The sequence below is a fragment of the Pundamilia nyererei genome, unplaced genomic scaffold (assembly GCF_000239375.1).
Source record: "Pundamilia nyererei isolate P.nyererei 1_Seehausen unplaced genomic scaffold, PunNye1.0 scaffold00350, whole genome shotgun sequence".
NCBI lineage: Eukaryota > Metazoa > Chordata > Actinopteri > Cichliformes > Cichlidae > Pundamilia > Pundamilia nyererei.
This window is the reverse complement of record NW_005187751.1, coordinates 363,932-389,116: the sequence shown is the minus strand read 5'-3', so window position 1 is coordinate 389,116 and position 25,185 is coordinate 363,932. Positions and strand designations below refer to the sequence as shown.

The 25,185-nt window shown below is 40.0% G+C and overlaps 1 protein-coding gene across 1 annotated transcript in view; it reads right to left on the bottom strand.

Annotated features, from left to right (window-relative positions):
• arhgdig (Rho GDP dissociation inhibitor (GDI) gamma) overlaps positions 1–16,878 on the bottom strand; it is a 29,423-nt gene extending 12,545 nt beyond the window's left edge. The window contains exons 1-3 of the mRNA XM_005752267.1: positions 16,230–16,878; positions 1,144–1,317; positions 401–484 (exon numbers count right to left, since the gene is read on the bottom strand). Coding sequence (XP_005752324.1) covers positions 401–484; positions 1,144–1,317; positions 16,230–16,302 — 331 coding nt within the window. The 5' untranslated portion in view covers positions 16,303–16,878. The remainder of the gene's footprint in view (positions 1–400; positions 485–1,143; positions 1,318–16,229) is intronic.
• Positions 16,879–25,185: the final 8,307 nt, after the last annotated feature.

Below are 25,185 nucleotides of genomic sequence, written 5' to 3'. Positions count from 1 at the left end.
ACACACACACACACACACACACACACACACACACACACACACACACACAGATGTCTCTTATAGGAAGTGACATACACTTACAATTACCATTCAACACATGCACACACTGTAATTAAATATGAGAAAGATCACTCTCTGTCCTTAGTTTGCCACAGGGAGAAAAAAAAAGAGTATGTCCACTAAGCAAACATCTAGCTGTCTCCCCTCTCTCGAGCACTGGCACACCCACTGCAGTCTTACTGCACAAAAAATGCAGCACAGTGGGATGGGATGCCTTGCTTCAGGGCAAAGCACTAAACTGTTTAAGTGAACAGCAACACCATATCGTATCCACAGCTGGACAAGGTTAGAGAGAAAAAGTAGTTTAGTGAAGAAGTGACAAAACAGAGGCACTGGGTACCTGTCAGGTCCATAGTAATTGGTTCAGGTGCGTCATCGCACAGCAGGGTCAATCTGGTCACCTTGACATTAGGACCAGAGGCGTCTGAAGAGGAGAAACAGTCCATTATTGCAGAATTCAAGTACCTGCTTGGCTTTTGTTTGTTCAGTTTTCATCTTTTCTTTTTTTCCTGATTGACTGAGCTCCACATCATGAACAGTAGCAGGGAAAATGAACAAGCTGGCCACATTAGATACCACTTATTTGATCTGTAATCAGAGGCTGGCCATTGCACTAATGCTGGAGTATCAAAAGGCATCTTAAAATACAGTATCTAACATTTAGAAGCACTAGAAAAACATGTTGTCCCAAGCTTGTATTTAGAGATAGTTTCGGTATTCAGCATACAGCTTCTCTTCAAAGATAAAGTCATCTCCCCTCTCTTTGCTGCTTTTCCATTGTCTCATTATAGCCTTTCTTACAGAATTCAATGCTACTAAGCTGTAGATGAGGTGGTGCTGAGTTACAGCAGTGAGGGAGTCAGAGCTGTACTGATATCAGCTGCCATAACACTGGCTGCTGGGTTAGAGATGCTGAGACAAGCAGGTCCGTAGGAAGTGTGTGTGTGTGTATGTGCAGGTTTGTGCATCACAAATTGTTGTTGTAAGTGGATAGTATTAAAGTATAAAGCTGCAGTAAGACTGGGCACCAGCGTGATTCATGAATCTTCCTCTTCCACGGCCAAAGAATAAACACACACCAACCTGCCATCATTGCTTCTGGCCCCAGCAGGGTCTGCTTGTACTTCACCAGACTTTCATCATCCTTGTCCAGCTCCTGAATCTCCTGCAGGGACTTTTGAGCTGGAGGGTTGTAGTTGAGATTTCGCTCATCATCTTCCTCCTCGATGGGCAAGTCATTCTTTTCAGCAATCAGACCTTTGAGAAAGATGAAAGAATATCATATTACAGATGCACATTTTCTTGCAGTTTGCAGGCTGGGTGGGACCAGTGTTTATATCATGTACATTTCCACCCCCACTTACTCACTGTCATCATCATGTTATTTTTTTTCTTCATATTTAAACCATTAACACTAAAAAAGGCTGTTTTTAAAAAGTGAATATTGTTACACTTCACACCTTTGGACTATTAATGTTTAGATGTGTTTACTTGCAGTTGCACTACATTAGCAGGATTAGCACAAACTAGCTGCTATATATTTTCTAGCTGAGTATTTCATCCATTTATTTTGGAAGCTTGTTTCTGCTACTAAAAAAAAAACATTGCCATGTCAAAATTTTAACTTATTAGATTTTAACCTCCTAGGACCTGGCGTCCACATATGTGGACATCACATTTTAGGTTGTCTAAATTTTGTCTAAATTTGGCCTGATATCCACTTACGAGGACATTATAATGCCACTGTTCTAACAGAATTTAAAATCAGTGGCCTCTTATTTGGATCTCATTTTTCTCAGAAACAAAAATGAGGTAAAAAAAAAAAAAAATCAGGTAATTCTTTGTTTTTACATTCATCAGGTCCAAATCACCCCAAATAGCAAAGGGAAATTAAAAATGCATGTCATGAAAGAGTTTGGGTCTTAGGAGGTTAAAATTATTTAGTTAATTTCAAGTCATTTTCCCAGAAAGTTTACATTAGTAAGTTGAAATTTTTACTTGTGGATGGGGAAAAATGTTTTTCCTTCTTTCAGTTGCAGAAACAAGCTTACATCTTTTATTTGTCTCATATTGTAGAACATACTGTTCACATGCTATCCACATACTGAATAGCAACAAACAAACAGAGCAATGGTAGCGGTAGCAAGCTAAACACAATCTCAGTTGTGATTACAATTTTCAAAACTTGACACAGATGAGCACTTCTGAAACATTTGTAGTGTAAAACGCAATGCTGTCCATGGCAACACATCTAATCTGAAGAAACGCCTGGTCAAGTACAAAATAAATAAAAGCTAAAGGGTGTATTGTATTTGGTAACCTGGTAGCCAAATGTTAGCTAATGTTAGCATGCCTCCTTCCAACTTTTAAGAAGTTGAACCCACAGCACATGATGATGAAGAAATGTTTATTCATGCACTGACATGTTGTCCAGGGAGTCTAATAAGCTGTTATCAGAAATATGTGTGGTTAACATTTTTACATTAGCGGCACTGAAAATTCTTATTAGCATGCTAGTTACGCTAAACATGTTAACCATATGTGAGATAGTATGCCTAAAACCTAAGTATACAGTAAGCAATAGTTGTCTAAGATTACTATTTAATACTGTTGTACGCAAACACTGTGACAATGGCATCAACATCACTGACATTATCAGACAATATGGAATTACTTTGTAAGCAAAAATTTGCACTCTATCATTCTAAAACAAGTAAAGTACCAATAAACAAGTAATTAGTACTAAATTCCAAGTACTGGTACAGGTATCAAATGTGAAACATACTCAGCCCTTAATTACCGACCTACAAAATACCTTAGGTTTGACAAGCACCTGTATACTATCAAGAAGCCAGTTATAACTGTCTGCCTGACAGTCATCTAATTGCAAGTAAGGAGAACAACCCTGTCAGCAACTTTCCTCTGCAGTAAATATTTCTGTTATATTTCTCAGGCAACACAGGCAGGATTGCTTCATGTCAGCTATATGATGCCTTTTACTCCACATAAGTCTGCTGGCTGCATCCATCCGGAGTTTGATTTCATCAGGGATTTTGATTCAATACTGAAATTTACAGACATCCGATAATGTGTTCTGCAAGCCAAAATTTCATTTCAGCATCTCCATCTCATGTGCACCTCCAGAGAGCGATGCTTGCAGGCCGGAATAGTTATATAAATGAAAGGATGTGACCAGATAATGCCACATACATGAAAGCTTGTCAGCACTGGCTCATATTTACAGGGATGTACAAAACGTCTAAAACAGGTTGTAGAATTTTGTACATTAGATATCAATTAATTAATTTTTTTTTAAGTTTAGTTTATTTTTACATAGGGACACGTGTTATATGAACCAGGCAACACCCCACAACTACTATATCATGCTACTAGTTACTAAGCCCAGAACTTTCACAGGAACCACAAAGTCCCTGAGCTCATTTATGTATAAACATTTATGTATAAACTTTAGATTAGTGAATGTGATAAAATGATCAGAACTTAAAAGTTTCTAAAGCACTTTACACCCTTTTTCTCTCTTGTTAATGCAGGTGAATCATCAGAGTGGGCCCTGATGAACTGATTTCATGTAGCTCCCGGGCAAAGCAGTGTGCAGGTTGTGAAACTTTTCTGGGCTGAGAAGGGCAAGAAAAGCCCCGATGGCATTACGGGCCTGTTGTCAGTCACTGATGACTACAAGCTTGTAGTTCTTAAATCTCCTATATCAGTGCATACAAATCTGAATGTGTTCCAGCTTGCCTGTAGGTCAGGCAGGATTTTCATGATGTATTGGGCACTCTACTAAATATGATTCTGGCACATTTAGAGGGTGCAAAAACCTTTGCACCCTTTTTTAATTTAATTCTTCTTCAGCTTATATTTCTATTTGAGACCTGTGAGGATTCATATCATTGATCCTGACTTGATATGTTGGTTATAGCATGTGATGGTTGATGGCATTTTATCCAATCTTCTCTAATCTTCTTTCCTCCACTGGACCACCACAGGAACATGTTCTTTTGATGATTTTGTTTGTGCTCTATACTAATGAGTGTCAAAGCCAGGTACCATATTCTTAAGTAGGGAGTGCAATTGTCCTTCTTGGACTTATCAAAAACTATGGAGATGATCGTGGATTTTAGGAAGAAGCCTATAACCATCTCCCCTGTGGTGATAAAGGATACATGTGTGGAGTCTGAACTGATTATAAGCTGGACTTTGAGCTTCAGGTGGATGCTGTAGCCTGCTAGTGCATATACTTTTATCACAAGCTTTTCTTTTTCATGTCAACAGCACTTTTATGAGACATTCTTTGGTCGCGGGTCACTGAACCTAAAAAACAAAAACAGACGTACAATGTGCAGCAAACTTGCAGATGTGACCCTGAAAGACCTTCCTTGCCTGTGCAAGGTTAGGACACTGACTGCCTGATGAGTGCACTGAATTTATTTATGTTCTGCTACTAATTGTGACTAAAGGGTTTCCCAGCGATTGAGTGTGTTGCTCACTAACAACTACTTTTGATCATAAGGTGATTGCACAGGTTGCCTGATAGAGGCAACCTTGCAAACAGTTCCAGTTTGATTTGGACTGACTGCAGTCACTCTCAGAGATTGTTGAAGGTTTCCACATAATTGCTGCCTAAGTTATAAATGCAGACAGATTGCCAACCTATTGCCATCAGTCTGAATGAGTCTTTGTCAATGAGCACATCTTGGGGGAATTGGCTCAGTTTTCTGCCAGCTGGTTATAATCTGGTTATGTTCCTGTAGAGCAGGAAGGTTGCTGAGTACAAATGTAATAGCTAAATGTGAATTTCTGTCCATGTAGAGAGCAATCGATGTGTGATTTTCAATGATTTATTTCAGTAAATTGCTCTATAATCAGAAACACGCTGCATTTAATGGCGAACTTGAGCCCATTCAATGACAGACTGATAGCAAACTGACTTCATCTTATGGCAAAATTAATGACAGGTTTTAGAGACAGTGTTGGTGTATTTGATCTCATTTTGCAGCAAATAAATAACTGAACTGGCATCATTTTTATTGGATACTCAGATATTGGCAACTGGCATAATTTGGAGTTGAAGAAAATGGTTTAAATTACAATCGCAGTCATATCGCATAGTCAGTGAAGTATTCTGATAATATTGATCATATTGCTGGGTGCCTGTTTAGTCCACCTCTACAAGCCCCTCCTTATCAAAGGATTTAAGTTGCCTCTCTGTGGCTGCAGATAACATATGGCAAAGTGCAAATATATACAAATATACTCAAAAACCTATACATCCCAGCTGACATTTGTCTTTTGAATGAATCCCTGTATTCTTAATGTTGCATTGCCTTTTTATTGCATTTTGTTTGATGGTTATGTGATTTCTGCTGATTGTACAAAAAAATTAATTTCCCCTTTAGATTGATACAGATATCCTTGATCCTTTGTAACCACTTTACAAAGAATAATGTAGCTTTGAAGACAATAAAACATTTTCTCATTAATGGACAAACGTTTTATTCATGCTGCTTATATTTCATCACAGCCCATCAGTCATATTGGACATGCTGGAATAAAATCTCTCTCTCTCTCTTGTTTTAAAAAATTACATTTTATGATTGAAGTTAGCAGCACATTCTTTCTAACTTCCACCCCCCACACACACAAACATACTGAGACAGAAGAAAGATAATTTCTTACATAGAGACATAACACGGTTAGAGACACAGATGCACAATGCATACCTCTAGACCCCAATTATATGTAGAAGAGAAAACGCACACAAACTGTGCCACGCACATCTATTTAGTGCCCAGTAACAGCCCCGTGTAATAACCTCTGGTTCTGTTTTTACTGTTCATAATGAGATGACACAGTGTACATCACCCCAGAGCTGTGTGTAGAGGTAATTGGATGATATGGGGGAGTACACAAACGCACTTGCTTACACACAAAACACAGAGATGCACGCAAACTGAGCGGTACCTGTGCACTGTCCTTTGAATGCGTGTCTGTTACTTACAGTAGCACCCCACCCAGTCAGGGCCAAACACGACTGCCTTCACCTATTACCATGGCAACACTTTCAACTCTGCTTTCAGTGACATCATCCTTAAAGTGCATCTTTTTTATATGACCATATATACAGCAAGAGAGCCATCGTGAATCAGCTTTAATACTGCTCATATGTTTGTAAAACGAGATGTTTAATGGTTATATTCTTTTCCTGAACCCATGTTAAGTTATTGCTAGACACTTACCACAATAATGTTAATAGTTATGGAGCACTAAAAGCAATGATCTTGACTTGACACATGATTTTTTCATTTGTAGTTAGTCATCGTTGTTTAATTAAGCGAGTAAGTAATAAACCATCCACTTGCTGTACCCACTTATCCTTTTAACAGTGTCACAGGGGGCTGGAGGCAATCCCAGTTGACACTGAATGAGTGGACAGACAGCCAGTCAGTCACAGGCCTGACACACACACACACACACACACACACACACACACACACACACACAGACAAAGAACCGGTCATGTTTATATTGACAGGAAAATTAAACTGCAAAGACAACCCACGCAGGGACGAGAACAACATAAAGTTTACACACACAGGCCGCTGTTGGCCTATTGCCTTGTAATGAGGCTAGAAACATGAGGCTAGAAACAGCTGCCACAAAGCACCACAGGTGACTTTAGGCACATCAAAACATTTTATCTAAATGTGCCACTAAAAATTCAGTCATTACACTTTTCATCGTAAGAAAGTTTACTCACAAGGTCAAACTCAAGAGTAACTGCCGTGCTTTTAAATAACTGGCAACATCAATTAGTACAATTTCTTACTTCCCAAAACCGCCAAGAGCTTTTCCTGGATTTTAACATTAAATATGCATATACTGTGAAGCATTATAGACTAGGACAGCAACAGCCGCCAACACTAACACAGAAGTGGAGTTCTCAAAACTACAGTTCCTTAAATGTCTATTTCAGGCTGAAGTCAAACTCCCATGTTAAGATGCCCAACCTTGGAATAAAAAACAAGCACAGAGCCTAGTCCAATACCAGATTTGGATTAAATTACCTTGGTTCTTTTTATATAACACTGCCTTTTAAAATGTGCTAAGGCCTGAAGATATGCATTATTAGGGACATGGCCTCTTTGACCTACTTGTGGAGCCGGTACCTGTGTCACCTCTAATTTAAAGCTAATTTGACTCACTGAACTAGAACTCGTGGCTGTGTTTGTGCCTACAGGAGTATTTTAATACAATTATGTATGGGACAGTGGCGCGGCTGCCCCTCTGTTGGTCTTCCTTGGTCTCTTGTGTTCTGGGGGCCTCTGGATATCTGGGGCCTGGATCTCCTCCATACCTGCTTCATACCCTGGAGGACGGGGCTGTGGCTCCCCACACTCCCTAGCAGATCGTTACATGGAGAAACCTTTGGAATACAAGCATGCTGATCCACACAGGTATGCACACAGGTGTACACACGGGTGTTCACAGACGTGGACTACAGCTTTCTTGGCTGCTGCCTCAAAGCACATTGTGCGCTGTCTATCTTGCGTGCTGCACAATATCGTTTATTATTTAGTATCTACTGTTATCTACTGCTAGCTAGTTTATTGTGATGGTGCTGTTTTTTTTATTATGTTGCTCTTTGTTGTTTGCTTTCTCTTCTGTTTTTTTTCTCCATACAGGTGACCTAGGTGTTTTTGTTTGTTTGGGGGTTTTTTTTCTTTCTTTCTTCCCCCCCTTCTCACCGTCTCTTCTCCCCTTTGGTTTTCTCTCTCTCCCTCTCTTTCTTTCATTCTTTCTCCCTGTCCTATCCCCCAGTCATGTCTGTCCCGTTTGTAGCAACTGAAAATAAAATAAATTCCTAATTATAATAAAGGTCAATCAAATGGACCAATATGGCAAGGCCACGATGATCCACTTGGTAAAATAAATCCGCTTGGCATCTTTCTTGGCCTTAAGACAACAATTCTGATGGCTAAAGATCCAAACGGGACACAAAAAATAATAATAATAATAATAATAATAATAATACAATTATGTAACAAATAATGAACCTTAGCTTGGTTAATTAACAGACCCTTCAATCTTTTAATGATCTAGTTTGATCTAGTTACTTATTAGCATATAACAGTGGTATGACTTTTACAGATTAAAAATTATGGTTATGTGTTTTTCTTCATTTAAATTTTTACTAGTGACTGATTTTATTTTCAGCAGAACCCGGACCAGCTTATCTAGCACTACTGTCTCTCAATAGTCTCCCACCAAAGATAACAGATTTATTCACAATTCATGTGCTCAACCGGACAAAGCTGTCCTCCCTTTAATAGAAAACTGACATATTTCTTTGTCTCCAAGTCAAGCAGAGTTAAACCTGTTTCCAGAGACAATAGCTGCATGTGCCACAAGATGGCAATAGTTTAAAGGATGAATGCAAAAAGGAAGATTTATGGCACAAACCTTTGAGATGCAAGGAGAGCGACTGCTTTCACTTTAGTACGCTTTAATGATTTCTATTTTTAAATTCACTAGGCAAGTATGTCTTGCCTTGCTTGCCCTGGCCAAACACAGCTGGCATACGGTTTGTACCATAGATGCAACTGGCTAACTAGCTGAGGTAAGTTAACTTAGCTGTCCATATTTAATCTAAATATAGTCATTTCTGACCCCCAAACAATGATTTTCATCATCATTCAGTGAGACTAAGCAAACTTTCTAGTTGAAGACTGTTTTATTTTAATACAATACCTAAGTAAATCATTTTACATTGTTAGTAAAAATCTCTCTTACTTGCATAGTTACATTTAAAATCATGTGGCATGGATGGTTCATGTCTTCATGAATGATTCAGCCACCTGTATTTACATATGAAACCCTGCAGTACAAGCAGCACGTGAGTGTGTACGTGCTCGTACATTAACACACACTGCGGGGCAAACGTGTTTCTGAGCTGCTATTTAAACCAGTTTCCTCTCTGACATCTGAGAGCTCCTCTTTGATCTCCAGACTGCTGACCTGTCACACTAACTGAATCAATTACCATTTATTTTAAAAAGCAGCATATAGTCCACAGTGAAACAGCCTGAGTGTTTTAACATGGATTCCTTTTGAAGTTGTAGCATTTGATGGAAACTTGTCAAGCTTAGCAAAATATCTCCTCTGTTTGAACAGGTTACATTTTGACATAGGTTATATTAAATCTGTCCCAGTTAATCTGGTTCCTTATGGTGACATTGCTGCAAAATACATAGATGCAAAGTTTTCTAAAGATAAAAATCTTACAGAAAGAAAAGCTCTGTTTTTGTCCAAAAGTGATTCAGAAGCTTCATTAAATCTAAACATGCAGAGCTATAAACTTCCCATATTGTGTGAATCAGAGTGTGTCCATGTGGTCCTCCAACTGTCTCAGCCCCCATCTGTGAAGTGATATTTACTGGTGGATTTTCTTTGATGCTCATAAAACTGCATCATTAACCCACTTGCTTTCCAAACTATCGTCAGCTTCACTGAACATACTCGCTGCTAAACGCTACAAGTTAGAACCAGCCCTTTAAAATAAATATTAAAATCACAGATTTTGGTGTATCGAATGTATGTTTTCAGTTTGTTTTTGTCTTTTTTTTTTAGAAAAAGGATGAAGAGAGTGCTTCAAAGAAACAAAAGATACTCGTCACCCCTAAAATGAACTTTATTGCTATTCCACAGAGTAGGTATTTATTATTCATGCGAATTTCTAGGTGCCTCTAGCTACAGTCTGAGAAACAGAAATTGATACTTAAGTCACTCTGTCATTATTTATTTTCTTTGTTTTTATTTAAATAAATGCAAATTTCAGTTTTTAAAATGCAAAAACCCAGTAGTCAAATCTCAAAGTTTAATAGTGTTTAAAGGAAGAATTAAAGCCTTGCATATGTAAGTAGAATCACAAGACACATCTGCCGGCATTTACAGCTAAACCAACATGTTTAGTGAAAGTCAACACAGCAATCTGTTTGGCGGAGGAGAGGGGGCTTCAGGGGAAGGAGGATACAGAGAGGACTGAACACATGAGAGCTGAAATGTATACTAATGGAGGCATGAGTCACAAACATGAGTGCACGCATTAAAGTTGTTCTTTCATTGGTTCCTTGGTGATGCATGTCTACCAAATCTACAGTATAGTTGATATACTTTGGATAATTTTTTAAAGGTTTAGCAGAAATTAATAGCAATAAAAACAATTAGAAACATTACTTCTCAGCTGATTTAACATGACAGCGTGAGGTTTCTCTGTGAGTGACTTTGTGTTTCTGACATCTGGTTTCAAGATGCCAAACTCTGGGCTTCCAAACTAATAATGGGTGATGTGGCAACCTCCATTTATTATCTACAGTCTACAACAAAATTGACCAATGACTGTGCAAAATCACATCATATCCCTACTCAGCATCATCTAAAGCAAGCAGTCAGCTAGACTACAAGTGGGTCTTTCTGACCTGTAGAAAAATAATTTAAAAACTCCTGTAACAGAGATCACAGACTATTTCATGGAGCACTAGCTTCCTTCATTCTGTTGGTTTCCTGATAACTTCATAAAAAAAACGTCCTTTAAGTTCTTTGTTGGAGTTCTTTTTGTGGATTAAATCATCTAAATATCGTTCAGTGTAAATGTTTACGTTTTATTACCTTTAGACAAAGTCTGAAAGTTTAAGGCGGGGTGTCAAACATATGGCCAGAGGGCCAGAACTGGCCTGCTGAAGACCCCAATCACACTGGACTGCTTTGGAAAACGTGAAGAAGAGCAAATATTTTTGACTTTTAATTCCATTTTCATAAATTTTACAACTTTTCCTATCAATAAAAACCTCCTTGAAGGCCATTTATACTAAACCAAAGTAACTAAATAGTAAATAAACAATAACATGAGAAGAGTTCCTGTTTTTCACTATGTAGAATAATGTAGTAGAAATGTGTAATTTTTATAGTGAGTCCTCAGTAGAAATTTTTTTAAACCACACATCTGTTACTTACAGTGCTAACAGATTTCTTCCATTTACTACACCAGCATTTCTTTATCATGTAGAAAAACTGAAACTTACTGTGGAAACGTTTTTTTCTTATAAAAAGATATGTGAGCGATTAAATGCGTAGTAAAACATCTTTACACTGACAGAAGGGGGAGTTTCACTGGTCTGACCCACTTAAGATCTAAGTGGGTTGAATACGGCCTGCGATATAAAATATTTCCAGTTTTTAGTTTTAGCTTAGCTATTCTTAAAAAGCTGCAGGCTGGAGTGGATTGTGGACAAATGAGCTGTTCATCTACACAATGGAGGCTCTGGGATGAAAATCCAGGTTAAAAAAATAAATCTTCTTTTGATATTTATTTAAAATAACATATCGCAAATGGAGCATTGTCTTGTAAATGGAAAAGGAACCTTATTGTGAGTAATCAAAGTTTCACGTCCACGACGTTCCTGCGTTTGTTTGCATAATTGCTTCCTGTCTGCCCCCTCATCTCTTAACCCAGATAACTGTTCACTGTGTCAGAAACACACTTATTCTTCTTTGTGTGTTCGATGTACGTCTGTGACAGAGCGTGTGTGCCCTCAGTGTTGATGTGCTGGGGGGGTCTATAGTCCTTTGAGACACTCTGTCACTGCTCTGTTCTAATACTATAACGAGACCTCTGGGATGCACACGCAGACTTATATACAAAAAGACACACATAGCTGAAAATAAAAAGGAAGCTTACAGGCCTCTGCACAGCCAGTAACAGCTATAATATGACGGAAAAAGGCTGTAAAAGCATATCGGGATATTGTGCAGGCAGGGTTTGTTTCCATCTGTGGAGCTGCTGGCAGAGTGTGGTCTCTCCTGCCACAAATGACTGCACTTGATCCGTCACCTCTACGATTTCAGAGGGGTGATGCAGACATCCTGTCAACACTGGAGACACTCGTAACACTTAATCATGCTAACCAGCAAAGCACTGTAATCTCTGTCCCCGTTTTGCCCTGCTGATGAAAAGCTGAGATGACAAATAAATGAGACCAGCTGCTGGTCATATTGGCACATTCACGAGTGACAGTCCGTCTTTGAAATAACATAATGATACTGCAGACATCATTCAGTATGATTTTCACCTGCAGTTTGCAAAGTGCTCAACTTCCTTTAACCTCTGAAAATTCTCTTTTACTCATGACAAAAACTATAAAGTGTGCTATTGTTATTAGAAGAACACCATGCATGCTAAACTGTTTACATCTGTTTTCCTAAACTAAATCAAAATTGACTGCAATCATAATGTGGGGTTTCTTCATATCATCGCCATCTGCAGCCATCAAAAGTTTTTCAGTAAACCCGCTTATTCTGTCAAAACCCAGATCTCAAGCAGGACAGCATCAGTAATAAATCTCTATTATGAGACAAAATTGGCTGATTGCTGGATGAAGAAAATTCCTCCTTATATGTGAGCCAAGTCAAAAGAGGCTGAAAGGTTGAAAATGTCATTTTCACCATACCTTCTAAATGAACCCGAACATAAATGTGGAAATCAACTAATGCAATTTGTTCTGACATTAGGCAGTATATCCCCCTAGTGGCTGTGATCCAATTCTCATTCAATTTAGTAAGTAAATAAAAAGTAACAAGAAAGAGCAGCGCTGGCTTTTGCCAGAAAGTAAAGTCAATGTGTCATCCTCCAGTTCCAAGACGCTTGTGGTCATAACACCATGGTGCTGTTCAGCAAAAAACCCTGACTCACTGCATATAAATTTAACAAAAATGAAATTTAACAAACCTCTAATAAATAAAGTCGAAATTCAGGTGCCCCTTTTTGTCATACTGATGCTCTCCCTCTGTTGTCTCCCCCTGCTGACCATCAGAAGGACTGCAGAAGGACTGCTGAGCTCCGTATTCTTGAAAATTCACAAACTAAGGTTTGCCATATATTTAATGTTGCGATAATTAAATGTAGTTCAATTACGATTATTATTTCAGTTCAGTTCAGTTTTATTTATTTAGCATCACTTCACAGCGACACTTGCCTCAAGGCATTTTATATTGTAAGGTGAAAATCCTGCAATATAAGAGAGAAATCCCAACGTTCAGATGGCCAACTATGAGCATGCACTTGGCGACAATGGGAAGGAAAAACTCCCTTTTAACAGGAAGAAGCCTCTGTGAACCAGCTCAGGGAGCTGAAGAGAATGAGAAAGAAAGAGAAGAGAAAAGAAAAGGGAGAAGACAAATGTTAACATAGTGTTAATTATGGCAAATGTTAAATATGTAGTTGTGGTATATGGACACATATGGACTACAGAAGAACTGTTCCGTCCATCATAGCAGGTCGAGTAGCCGCCTGAAGCTATAGCAACATAACTAATGGAAGATTCAGGGTCACCTGATCCAGCTCTAACTACACGCTCTATCAAAAAGGAAAGTTTGAATCCTAATCTTAAAAGCAGAGAGGGCGTCTGTCTTCCCAATCCAACTTGTATTACTGCTAACACAGCAATGGCATCTTTACCTTGCAAGCTAATGTATCATTATGCTTGATTATCCACTGGCTTTCGCAAATTTAGTCATATGAGCAGACTGGGGAAATGAACCTGCACCCTTTAATCATCATCCTCTTTTGTTAATGTTTGGCACACACGCACACACAGACACCCAGGCGCAGTAATATGTCCACAGCTGCTCTGTCAACCTTGATGAGACAGCAGGTTGTCTAATTGACTGACTTGATTGCCCTCATATGTGTCTGTTCACCCATAAAAACCTCATTTATCACTAATAGGACAAAAAAAAGGAGGCGGGATGATGAACGTAAACAGATACCAGGGATAGCTCAGTAGGTAGAGTGGTTGCCCCATGATCGAAGGTCGGGGTACGACTCCACTGAACAGCTACCCTGAGGTACCCTGAGCACACTGCTCCCCGGGCGCTGCATTGGTGGCTGCCCACCGCTTCACTGTGTGAATGGGTTAAATGCAGAGGAGTAATTTCCCTACGGGGACTAACACATACACATTATTATTATTAGATACAGTGGTTTTCTTAGATCTCTTATCTGGCACCTGACAGCATGTGTGCATGCAGACCTGAGTGGTGGAAGTGAGCAAGAGATGGCAAGACAGGGGAAGGATTAGGGAGGGAAACGCGGAAGTTATGTTGTTGAATCTAAAGAGAGAATAAAGAATATTTGGATGAAAAAGAGGGGCAGACGTGAAGGAAGAAGGAGGCAGGTATGGAGCATCAGCTCTATTCAGATGGAAAAAAAGGAAAAAAGTGACAGTATAAACGAGAAAAGAGGGGGAAGCAAGCATGGGAATCACGTGGGTTATAAAATGCAGAGGGACTAGAAAAGAAAAGAGATTTCCATGAGGCATTTTCAAGGCCTGCTGCTCGCTGTGTGAGACAGTGTTTGCTGATTGACAGCTCAGGAAAAGCGTTCAGCCACTTGGGCCTCACCCACTCATCCAGTGTCTCTCTCTGTATCTGCCACACATACACACAACACTCTTTGTAAAATATCGTGAGCTGCTCCCTTTTCTTTCCAGGTAACAGCTGCTGACAGAACACGTCAATCTCAAGGTATCCCTCTGCTTTCTTTGTTTTCTGGTGATGTTTATTTTTTTTTCCAATACAATAAATCCCCATCTTCCTTCTGCCCAGTTTCTTCCTCACCTGCTCTAACCATTTCCACCTTCCCTCTTTGCTCTCTTATGTTTCTTCGCTCTCTTTCCACCACAAACTCCACTGATATGCTTCCCATTCATCCTAGCTTTATCATTTTGCTCCTTCGTCTTGCCGTTTATCTTCCAACTCAGTCACCTCCCACGTTCCTATCAAATTCTCCTACACGTCCTCAAAATTCTGTCCTGGCCAAATGACGATATTTGATGTGTCATATCCACAGGGAAAAAAATGTACAGAGGATGCAGGGTGCAGATTTCTTTTTGCATTTATCTTCAACAAGAAACGATGCAAAGATTACCACAGTCAGATTTTGATTGTAAGGAACTAGTAAGTGTAGCATGTTTAAGGATATTGGACACGATATGATGAATGCATCTAAATGGAGGCATGGAAGCATGAGCGAGTAATTTTACTTTGAAAATCCTAATTAAAGGTAGATTAACAGAGAAAAACTGTCTCCAGTTCGAGAAATGAAAAGCAGCTGAACTTTAGGCCGCCCGAAACTGAAGCACTGAGTATTCAGTCTGCAGGAGAAACAAGCTGAGAGCTGTAACACTGCTGCACACCTGGAGCGGCACGATCACGTCAAACTGCTGTTTGAAATTCATACAGTTAATAGAATAGATTATCTGTGCCTTTCTTGGCTCTGAAGCACATTACTTCTCCACTTAAGAGACCTCACTCTCACCGCTCCTGTGGCTCTGTCCTTAAATCATGCTCGTTTTTCTTTTCTAAACCTTCTAAAACACACACTTATACACACACCTGTGTGAAGGGAAACCCCAGCGCTTTACCACCATCTGGTACTGCACCAGGGTTCAACAATACTGCAGTGTAACAGACACGCTCGCACAGTTTTATCTTGTATTTATTATAGTTTTGCAAATGCAGAAGATGCTGTTAAAAGTAATGCAGAACGTTGGTGATGTAATATGACTCCTGCATACTCTGTGTAACCTTCTAAATGCACACACACCCACACACTGACGCACACACCTTTTCCCCTCACCATTCCCATTAATGAACAGACACATTTTTACAAAAAATGTCAAAAGCTGGCAGCATGCATGCAGATGCACATAAAGACATGCGCATGCATACACAAGCCACACACATGCACACAAAGAGACATGCGCAGGATACTGTAAGATGTGATCAATAGCTATTGATCTGCCACCTTTGGCTTGTCTTGGCAGCGCTTCATGTCAGACATAAAAATGTCCACACCCGGAAGAATGGAGACAAATTGCACACAGACTCACAGATACACACACACATACACATATGAACATCTCTTAAACACACACACAGAAATTAGATTTTGTCTTTAAATCATGAAAATTCAGCACAAATCGATAACTGATTAGCAGCAACATTAACTTCAGTCACTGAAGTTACATTAATTCACACACACAAAGACACACACACACACACACACGCTCGCGTGCACTTCTTCATCGCCTCACCTCTGTAGCACATAGTTAGCCAGAGCAGCTCCAGCACCTGACCGCCAAACTCACACACATCCAATCCCAGCATGGTGCCTCTCTGCGGGGCTTTACTCTGTGAGACGGCAGGCTGAAGTAGAACCAGAGAACCTCCACAGGTAGCAACAAAGTGGCAGAGCAGGGATCGATTAAAAAAAAAAAGAATCCACAGAAGTGTTTGAATAGAAAGAAAAGAGGTCAGGCAAGCATCTCTTCCTCTGAGGAAATAACAAGAAATACGTATTTACAGGTGTAGAGGGTTAAAGAGAAAGAGGACCGGCGTGAGAGAAACAGCAGAGGGAAGCAAGGAGGTATCCTTGGGTGTGGGTGTGGATGTGATAGGATGTGTGTGAGCTAGGAAGAGAGAGAGAGTGAGAGGGTGGAGGGAGGTCGAGGGAAGGGAAGCAGCAGACGTGAGAAGCAGCCGGCTTTCTGCGCTGCTTCTAGTCTTACATACACTAGAGTTTAGTGACAAAAGGAAAAAAAGAGATCTAAAGGCTGAGGATGCTGTCAGCTGTTTCTGGATGCAGTAAGGGTGCTGGAAGAACAGCGGTAGGCAGACGCTGGCTCAGCCGGCAGAGCTGTCTGCAGTTTAGTGTGTGTGTGTGTGAGTGTGAGTGTGTGCGGTGCTCAGACGCTGGCTATCGATTCGCAGACAAGCATGGAACCCCTCCCCTCCCGCATCCCTCCCTCCCCTCCTCATGCCATCAGCCCAGCGACTGCAATGAGCTCATCCTTTTACCCCCCCCCCACACACACACACACTCTCCCCCTCCCTCCTCCGCTCTTCCTTGCATCCCCTCCTTCCTTTCTTCCACACCTCACTCCTCGCGCCCCCTCCAACTCTCTCATGCTTTCAATTCCCCTCTTCGTTTTTCATTACTTTTACGAATTCTCACGTGGCGTCCGCTCTCTCCTCCTTCACCTTTGTATCACAGTGTCAAGCCAACTCTCTCTCTGTTTCCCTATTTATCTCACTTCCCCTTTCCTTCAGCTTCATCTAGTTCTTTATCTCCCTCTGGCTTTAAGTGACCACGCCCTGTCAGCGGCATGCTTCAATCACGACGGTCACTCTCATTCTTTGTCTTTCAGTCTTTTTTTATATATCATCACTGTTTTGGCTCCCTATCTTTTCTTCAGATACCTCTGATGCCACGAGGGAGGTTGTGGTGCTGGAGAATACAAAAGGATTTGTTTCCCCCACTTGATAATCAGACACACTCCTTTTCACTTATGTCTACACACACATGCCTTCTTATTTTGTCATTCAGGGGTTGTCCAGCTGTCACCTAACATACTACTGAAGGCAACTTCTCTATTTCCCTGCTTCTCACCCTCTCAGAGTCTGCTAGCAGTTTGCATGATGTTGTTTGATGTTATCAGGAATGACAGTAATAATAAAAAAGGAAGTTTATTAGCTTGGCGCTTATCAAAACCCAGCATTACAAAGTGTTTTGCATGTGGTCATGCATGAATACAGAGGCTGGCATCTGGAATAAAACTGAGTAAAATCAAACATGGTACATCAAACATGCATTTTGCCACCATGACTTCAGCAACTGATTTCTGGACTTGGCATTTTGACGCATCATTGCTTTGCTGTTTTTGGCCACCTTAGCACTAGCTATCAGTGGTTGCTTGCTAGTGCTAAGCTAGTGATAACAGAGCAAAAGGACACTTCACTCAGCAAAAATTTCAGGAAAAGTTTTTGGATGAGCTGAAGGCCAATTACAATGATTAGGAAGAGGCCAACAACACCAACATGATTTAGTAACTCGAATTAGTGAATGTGAGGTCTTTGCAGAAAGCAGCTAGCTACAACTCTTGAAATACCTGCTGATCAAAGTGACCACACCCCTAACTATGAGCCTTAACAAAATAGAAAAGTTAAAAAAAAAAAAAAGAATAAATAAATTACAAACTCTCATACAGTCGTCACAACAGCAGACAGTGATAATCTAATTGCTTATTTTGCGAGTGTAGACTGTATAACCGGTGGACATAGTCATTGTTACGTCACCCAAAGTGCCATTTTGAAGCCTCAAGATGAGCGTTTTCGCTGTTCCACCATCTTGAGAGGAGAGTTGGGTCTGATTGTGGCACTGAATGCTTGACTATCGATTCATGATTGACTGGTTTGCTAATGAGAAAGCACTTTGAGACTGCAGTTTGCCCTCCAATTTGAAACATAGTATGGCCAAAATTTACAAAATAGATGTAACTTTTTAATTCACTGACCCAAAATTAATGACTGAGCCCATAAACTCATCAGGAAAGTCTTTAGAGGGCTCAAGTTAGAAAGCTGTTTTCACATAGACTTCTATAGGACTGGAAGCCTTTTTGCAAACACAGCTATCGCCATCTGGTGGTCTTTAGATAGAATGCAGGTTTAAGACACTTCTGTATTGGTTTCATTTTTCAGACCTGAAGCTACAAGCACGTCTAATACTTCCTTTAATCAGGGAGCCAATACTCATGTGGCCATTAGAGGAACTGCAGTTAATTTTTCAGCTTGAGAGAAGTTGTTGATTGAAACAAACCAAGTAAACAGCAAGAGGAATAACTCAATAGTTAAGAATAAAATCACCTTAAAATTTTAAAAAGAAATGTTACAAACACATTCTTATAAAATACGTCTTCAACAATAACTTGAAAGGGTTTATTGATGCAAAAAGCTGGACTTTCTCTTGCAAGTTGTTTCCTTCCTGACAATCTCAGGCTGCGGACTGGTTGGTAAGGGGACAACAGCTTATATTCTGGGGTGAGGGCATGATATAATAATAAAAACACTGTTTAGACAGAAGCTGTGGAATTCAAATTTAGACAATTCTCCAAATATATTTAACTGTATTGCACAATTCCAGTCTGTATGCCAGCCCTTACATGTTTTTCCCATTAGAGCCAGTCTTTAAAGTCAAGCAACAGTCAGTGGGAAAAAAATCAAAAACACCCACAACACAATAAATTCACATTAAAAAAAATGTCTATTTTATATATGATTTTAGAACAAAACCAGACGCATGCACCCAAACAGGCTATGTTTGACAAACGTAAGTCCCTGGATCTGTGACTAAGTTCACATTTCACTGAAGCTGTTCCTTCCATGAAAAATATCCCATCAAACTTCATCTTAAGGTTTGTCGTGTCTGTGCAAATCTGTCATTTTCAAACGGTTAACAGCAGTAAAATCTGATTTAATGCCACTGCCTCGCCCGAACAGTCACCCCCGTCAGTGTCTGCGGTGAGCCTCTGTCCTAAAGAAGCTGTTCCATAAACTCATTATATTCATATCACTTTATGGAAAAATAAATCAGCAGCAGTAGTGGGGCGAGTGGTATCTATAAAATGTGTGCTCGAACACGCCAGCCATGAATGAGGTCATAAAGAGTGTTTCGGTGGAAGGGCCCCCCAGGGTTTAGCGTAACCGTATTTCACCTCAAACAGGAAAAATCTGACAGAAAACTCAGCGGGTAGCTGACAAGAAGCTGCACTGTTTTTATCTTCGTAACATAATGACATAACTCAGCTCTCAAGTGAACCAGTCCACTGTCTTCTCATACATCGGTTCACCTGATAAACAGTGACACGCATTAATATATGCAGAATGGATTAGATAGTTTGACGGATTGGGAATTATCCTGTTTCCTTCTTTGCTTGACAGATGAGATGGCTCATAGCACCTTCATGGCATAAATATATATTTTAATATGAATCTGCTGTCTTTATGTAAAGACAAGTTAGATTAAGGTTTGAAGGTTAGTCAACAATCTTAAAAATATGATCAAATAAATAAAATGATTAACGGAGAAAACAAAGAGCCAAGAATCATCAGAATCCACCTAAAACCTTCAGTATATGAGCAGAGCCCTCAGATAGCCATATGAAAAACGTTTTTCATAGTTTTCCTCTTAATAAGAAGTGTGTGGTGGGTGATCTTGTCTCCTAATTCGTCCTGGAGATGTGTTAATACTACAGTATTTATGTTTCTACTTCCCTGTGCCATTCTAGAAATCCAACATAGCACTGACACAGCCTCCAACTGTGACTGGCCAATTCTTACCCATTTCAAGCTACTTCTTCCTCTGCCATCATTTCTTAAATCAGAGGTTCCCAAAGTGTGGGAACCGCCCTCGGGGGGGGGCGCAGAGCTATTACAGAGAGGGTGTGGTATGAAAAGAAAAAAATCAAACAGAGAACTCTTGGACACTGCTGGCATAATGGACAGGTTTTTGACAGGGCTCCCACACAAACGCAAAGCAGGAGATGAAGCATCGCCAAATATGTTTCCAAAACAACTTCCTTCCAAGTCAAAGACTAGAAAATATGGTGAAGCATATCTTCCCTTTGGCTTCACCTGCACAAGTGCCAAGTGCGACATAATTAGATTTCCCTGCATCTGGAGCACTCGCTAGTATCAGGCTGATCCTGCCGTAATTTCTTCCCCCTGTCCAAATCATGTTTTTAAACTCATTTTGCACAGAGCCATTGTAGAAATTCATCTCATGTAAACAATAATGTGGCGCACAGCGTGACGTGAAAAAAGGCACATACCTTTGATGTTGCGTGACGAAGTCTGTATTCCGCGTCCACACATAAACGCACAAACTGAGTTTTCAGTGATTTGAAACGCTGTTTACGTGTGGACGAAAGGCCCAAACACATAGAAACAGCTGCGTTTTCAAAAATATCCGTGTAGGTGTGGATGTAGCGTAAAAGAGTTAGTCGTTTATTTTATTGCTACCTGTAATTTATTGCAGTTTACTTTTATTTGTTTAATTGTTTACTAAATGTTTGAGGTGTGAAATAAACCGCAATGGAGTCTAAAAACAAAAAATTTGTGTGTGTGGTTGAAGGATGTGATCTCGCAAAGCTAAGCAGGGTTGGACTTGGTTAGTACTTGGATGGGAGACTGTCTGGGAATACCAGGTGTTGAAGGATGTGTCTGTGCGGGGGGGTGAAGATTTTTCTTGCAAAACCAACAAGGAACTAAATAATTTCATGTTTCTATGGTGAACGTAATTAAATCATGCAGTAATTAAATCATGTAGCATTTGCATGAAACTTAATTCCACAGGGGGCCAAAACTCAAGGCACACTTTAGGTCGCGGGCCAAACAAGATAAACATTTTTGAACACACTAAAACAATGTATTTTAAACATGAATATGAATAAAAACAGACAGGAATATTATTCCAGAATAAATAAACTTAAAAAAATAAACTTTAACTTTAAATATTTTGCTCTCCATAAAATTATATCCAGTCAAAAATATGCAAGTTAGAAATATGAACATGCTGCCAAAACCCCAGAAAAAAATAAATGAAAGCACACACAAGGTTCGAGCCGCATGTAGACGGAGCAAAGTTCGCCGACTTTGTTCAACATTACTTGGCAACAGGGAAAGTGAGGCAAGTTGCACTGGTGCATTTGTGACAGCTTCACTTGAAATGCCTTCACCGCATAATACATGCCATGTCCATGAACTGACAGATTTCCTTGCTGAGCTCAAAAACTCGATTGAGAACTTTTCCCCAACTCAGCCAACGGACCTCTGTATGATAAGGAATGTCGGCAAACTCTGAATCTATTTGCCACATAAAAGACTGAAATTGACGGTGATTTAAACCTTTAGTTTAGATAAAATGTACGGTTTGCGTTACGGTGATCATTACATGCTCCATTTTTAGGACTTTACCACACAGCGTTTCCTGGTGTGTGATGCAGTAATATGCTGATAACTGACTGGTACATTTCTCCTCCTGCATCTTTACTAGATCCTACATCCTGCTCAACACCAGCGCTCAATCTTTCAACACTTTGAATTACGTTTTAAAAAATTTATTTTCCTGTCGTCCTGACAATAAAACTTGCTTTCACAACAGCTTCACTTTGTGAGTTTGCTCTGCTGAAATGTCAGATTCTTCTTTAGCTCTCCTACCTTCTGTAGTTTCTGCATTTCGGTTTTTCAGCTTGTGTTTTGTCTTGTAGTGCCGTTTTAAATTAAATTCCTTAATTACAGCCACATTAGCTCCACAAATAAGATACAGGTTTACCAGCAATGTCTGTAAACATAAATTCAGCCTCCCGCTGCCGGTGCTGAAAGGCTCTGTTTTCAGAATCAACTTTTCTCTTCGCCATTGTGAGGGGCTAGGTAACAGAAGTTTGCTAATTGACGCGGGAATGTTCCCAGTTAGCCTAGCATTTGGCAAGGAGGCCGCAGCGCTGCATTATGGGATCTGTAGTTTGTGTTTTATTAGCGCCTTATATCGCCGGGCCATGCATAACAATAATAATAAATATATATAAAATGATCTTGCGGGCTGGATATAAATGTACGCCGGGCCGGATGTGGCCCGCGGGGCTTGACTTTGACACATGTGAGTTACCTGGACTCACAAGATCACACTAGATGTCAAACAGCAGGAAAATCGCTGGAGTTTTAAGAGGCAGACAACTACACCCACACCACATTTATGCTATCGCTATTTATTGTGGTTTAACCTGTCAAGGACAAAAACGTACAGAAAATTCTGCATCAAGCCTTGTAGTCATAGCTTTCCCAGTTTTGGTAAGCCTGGTTTGACAGCGTGGTGGCGTGATGGTTGGTGCTGTTGCCTCCCAGCAAGAAGAGCCAGGGTTCAAATCCACAATCTGTCTGGTTTGCAGTGTGTAACTACAAAAAGTTGCATTTCCTGCATGAATGCCGTGTAGTGGAATCTGAAAAAAGTAGAAGATGGACAACTACCTGCTGAAAACTCTGTGTTGAAGTCTGCTGAAAACTGCTTTATTTGAAAGCCTACACTGAAGAGTGTCAAGAACTCAGGGAGAGAAGATGTGCAGCAAGAGGCACAGATAGGATTCGAACCTGTGCCTCCTGGTCTCAAGATACAGAAGGCGCAGAACAGTTTAAAGTTTGAATGGTGAAAATCAGCTGAAAAGTGAGGGAGGAGTTAACCAGCAAAGGTCTGAGCAACTACAATAAGGTAGAATAAACTTTAAAGAGAAACAGGATCACTATAGTGTGAATGCCTAATGGCATTCACACAATTAGAGTTAGGTTAATTGGTGATTCTAAATTACCCATGAATGTAAGCGCAAATGATTGTTTGCCTCCATGAAATCGTCAACCCCCATATTGGTTCATTAAGCAAGACTATTCAATTCAATTCAATTTTATTTATATAGCGCCAAATCACAACATAAGTCGCCTCAAGGCGCTTCATAGATACAGAGAAAAACCCAACAATCATATGACCCCCTATGAGCAAGCACTTTGGCAACAGTGGGAAGGAAAAACTCCCTTTTAACAGGAAGAAACCTCCGGCAGAACCAGGCTCAGGGAGGGGCGGCCATCTGCTGCGACCGGTTGGGGTGAGAGAAGGAAGACAGGATAAAAGACATGCTGTGGAAGAGAGACAGAGGTTAATAACAGATATGATTTAATGCAGAGAGGTCTGTTAATACATAGTGAGTGAGAAAGGTGACTGGAAAGGAAAAACTCAATGCATCATGGGAATCCCCCGGCAGCCTATGTCTATTGCAGCATAACTAAGGGAGGATTCAGGGTCACCTGGTCCAGCCCTAACTATATGCTTTAGCAAAAAGGAAAGTTTTAAGCCTAATCTTAAAAGTAGAGATAGTGTCTGTCTCCCGAATCCAAACTGGAAGCTGGTTCCATAGAAGAGGGGCCTGAAAACTGAAGGCTCTCCCTCCCATTCTACTTTTAAATACTCTAGGAACAACAAGTAGGCCTGCAGAGCAAGAGCGAAGTGCTCTAATAGGGTGATATGGTACTACAAGGTCATTGAGATAAGATGGGGCCTGATTATTTAAGACCTTGTATGTGACTAGCAGTAATTGCCTTGACTAACAAAGTATACTTCGTTGATACAACGTAATCTGATTACATTAAACCACCAAATGCCAAATGTGTTGGTTTGACATGGTCAAAAATGGGTTATTGTACTTGGTTAAATCACGTGGAAATAGGTGCCATGATTAAAATCACTTGTTTTACACTTTGATCGAGCATTTTCTGTAAATGTAAGTTTGGTGATTCCTTTTTCTTTTCCTCTTTCTAACATGTGTAAAATTTGTCAGAAGCTGTTGTGTCTTAAGTTTTAATTCCCTGTTTGGACAACCCAGATCTACATAAATGTTTCTTCCTGCAGCAAACAGTCCTAGTTATCCCTCTTGCTGTTTATGAAATTACAATCAAATGTAATTTAAAAGAAATGAGAAAATGCAATTATCACACAGTGTAACACACCTCAAATTGAATTCACGAACTGATATCACATGGATTCGCAAGCGTAATCTGCTTTGATTTGGCAAGTTATTCCATTACGCTGCGGCTACATGAGCTGAAATAATTGCTTTCTGCCTCTCTCTATCTCTCTCTCACACAGAGAGAAACACTATGTACGTTATACTCTTGGGGTGCCTGAATGAGCAGGGTCTAAATGGTTTTCCGACAGTATATTGGTGAGGGGGCATTTATCTCTTTCTTTTTAGCGTGGAAAGAATAACCTGTCTCATTTGAGACTCATTCGTCCATAAGCAGCAGCAGATTTAGTCAGACTGAGAGTGAATAACACCAGTGTTAATTCTCTGAATAATAATTTCAGGAGGGAAAAGAATGTGACAGGAAAGAATCTATGAATCAGCACAAAGGTGTTTTTAAAGAAGTAACCAGAGATGGGCAGTAACGCGTTACTGTAATCTGATTACTTTTTTCGGTAACGAGTAAAGTAAGGGATTACTATTGCAAAAACGGTAATTAGATTACTGTTACTTTCCCGTAGGAACGCTGTGTTACTGCGTTACTAAAACTGTGATTTTTTTTGCGAGAATGTCTCATGACAGTGACGTAAGCGAGTGCGACGTTCGTGACAACAGCTGTGTGCAGACCAACAGTGGATCATATATCGAGTGC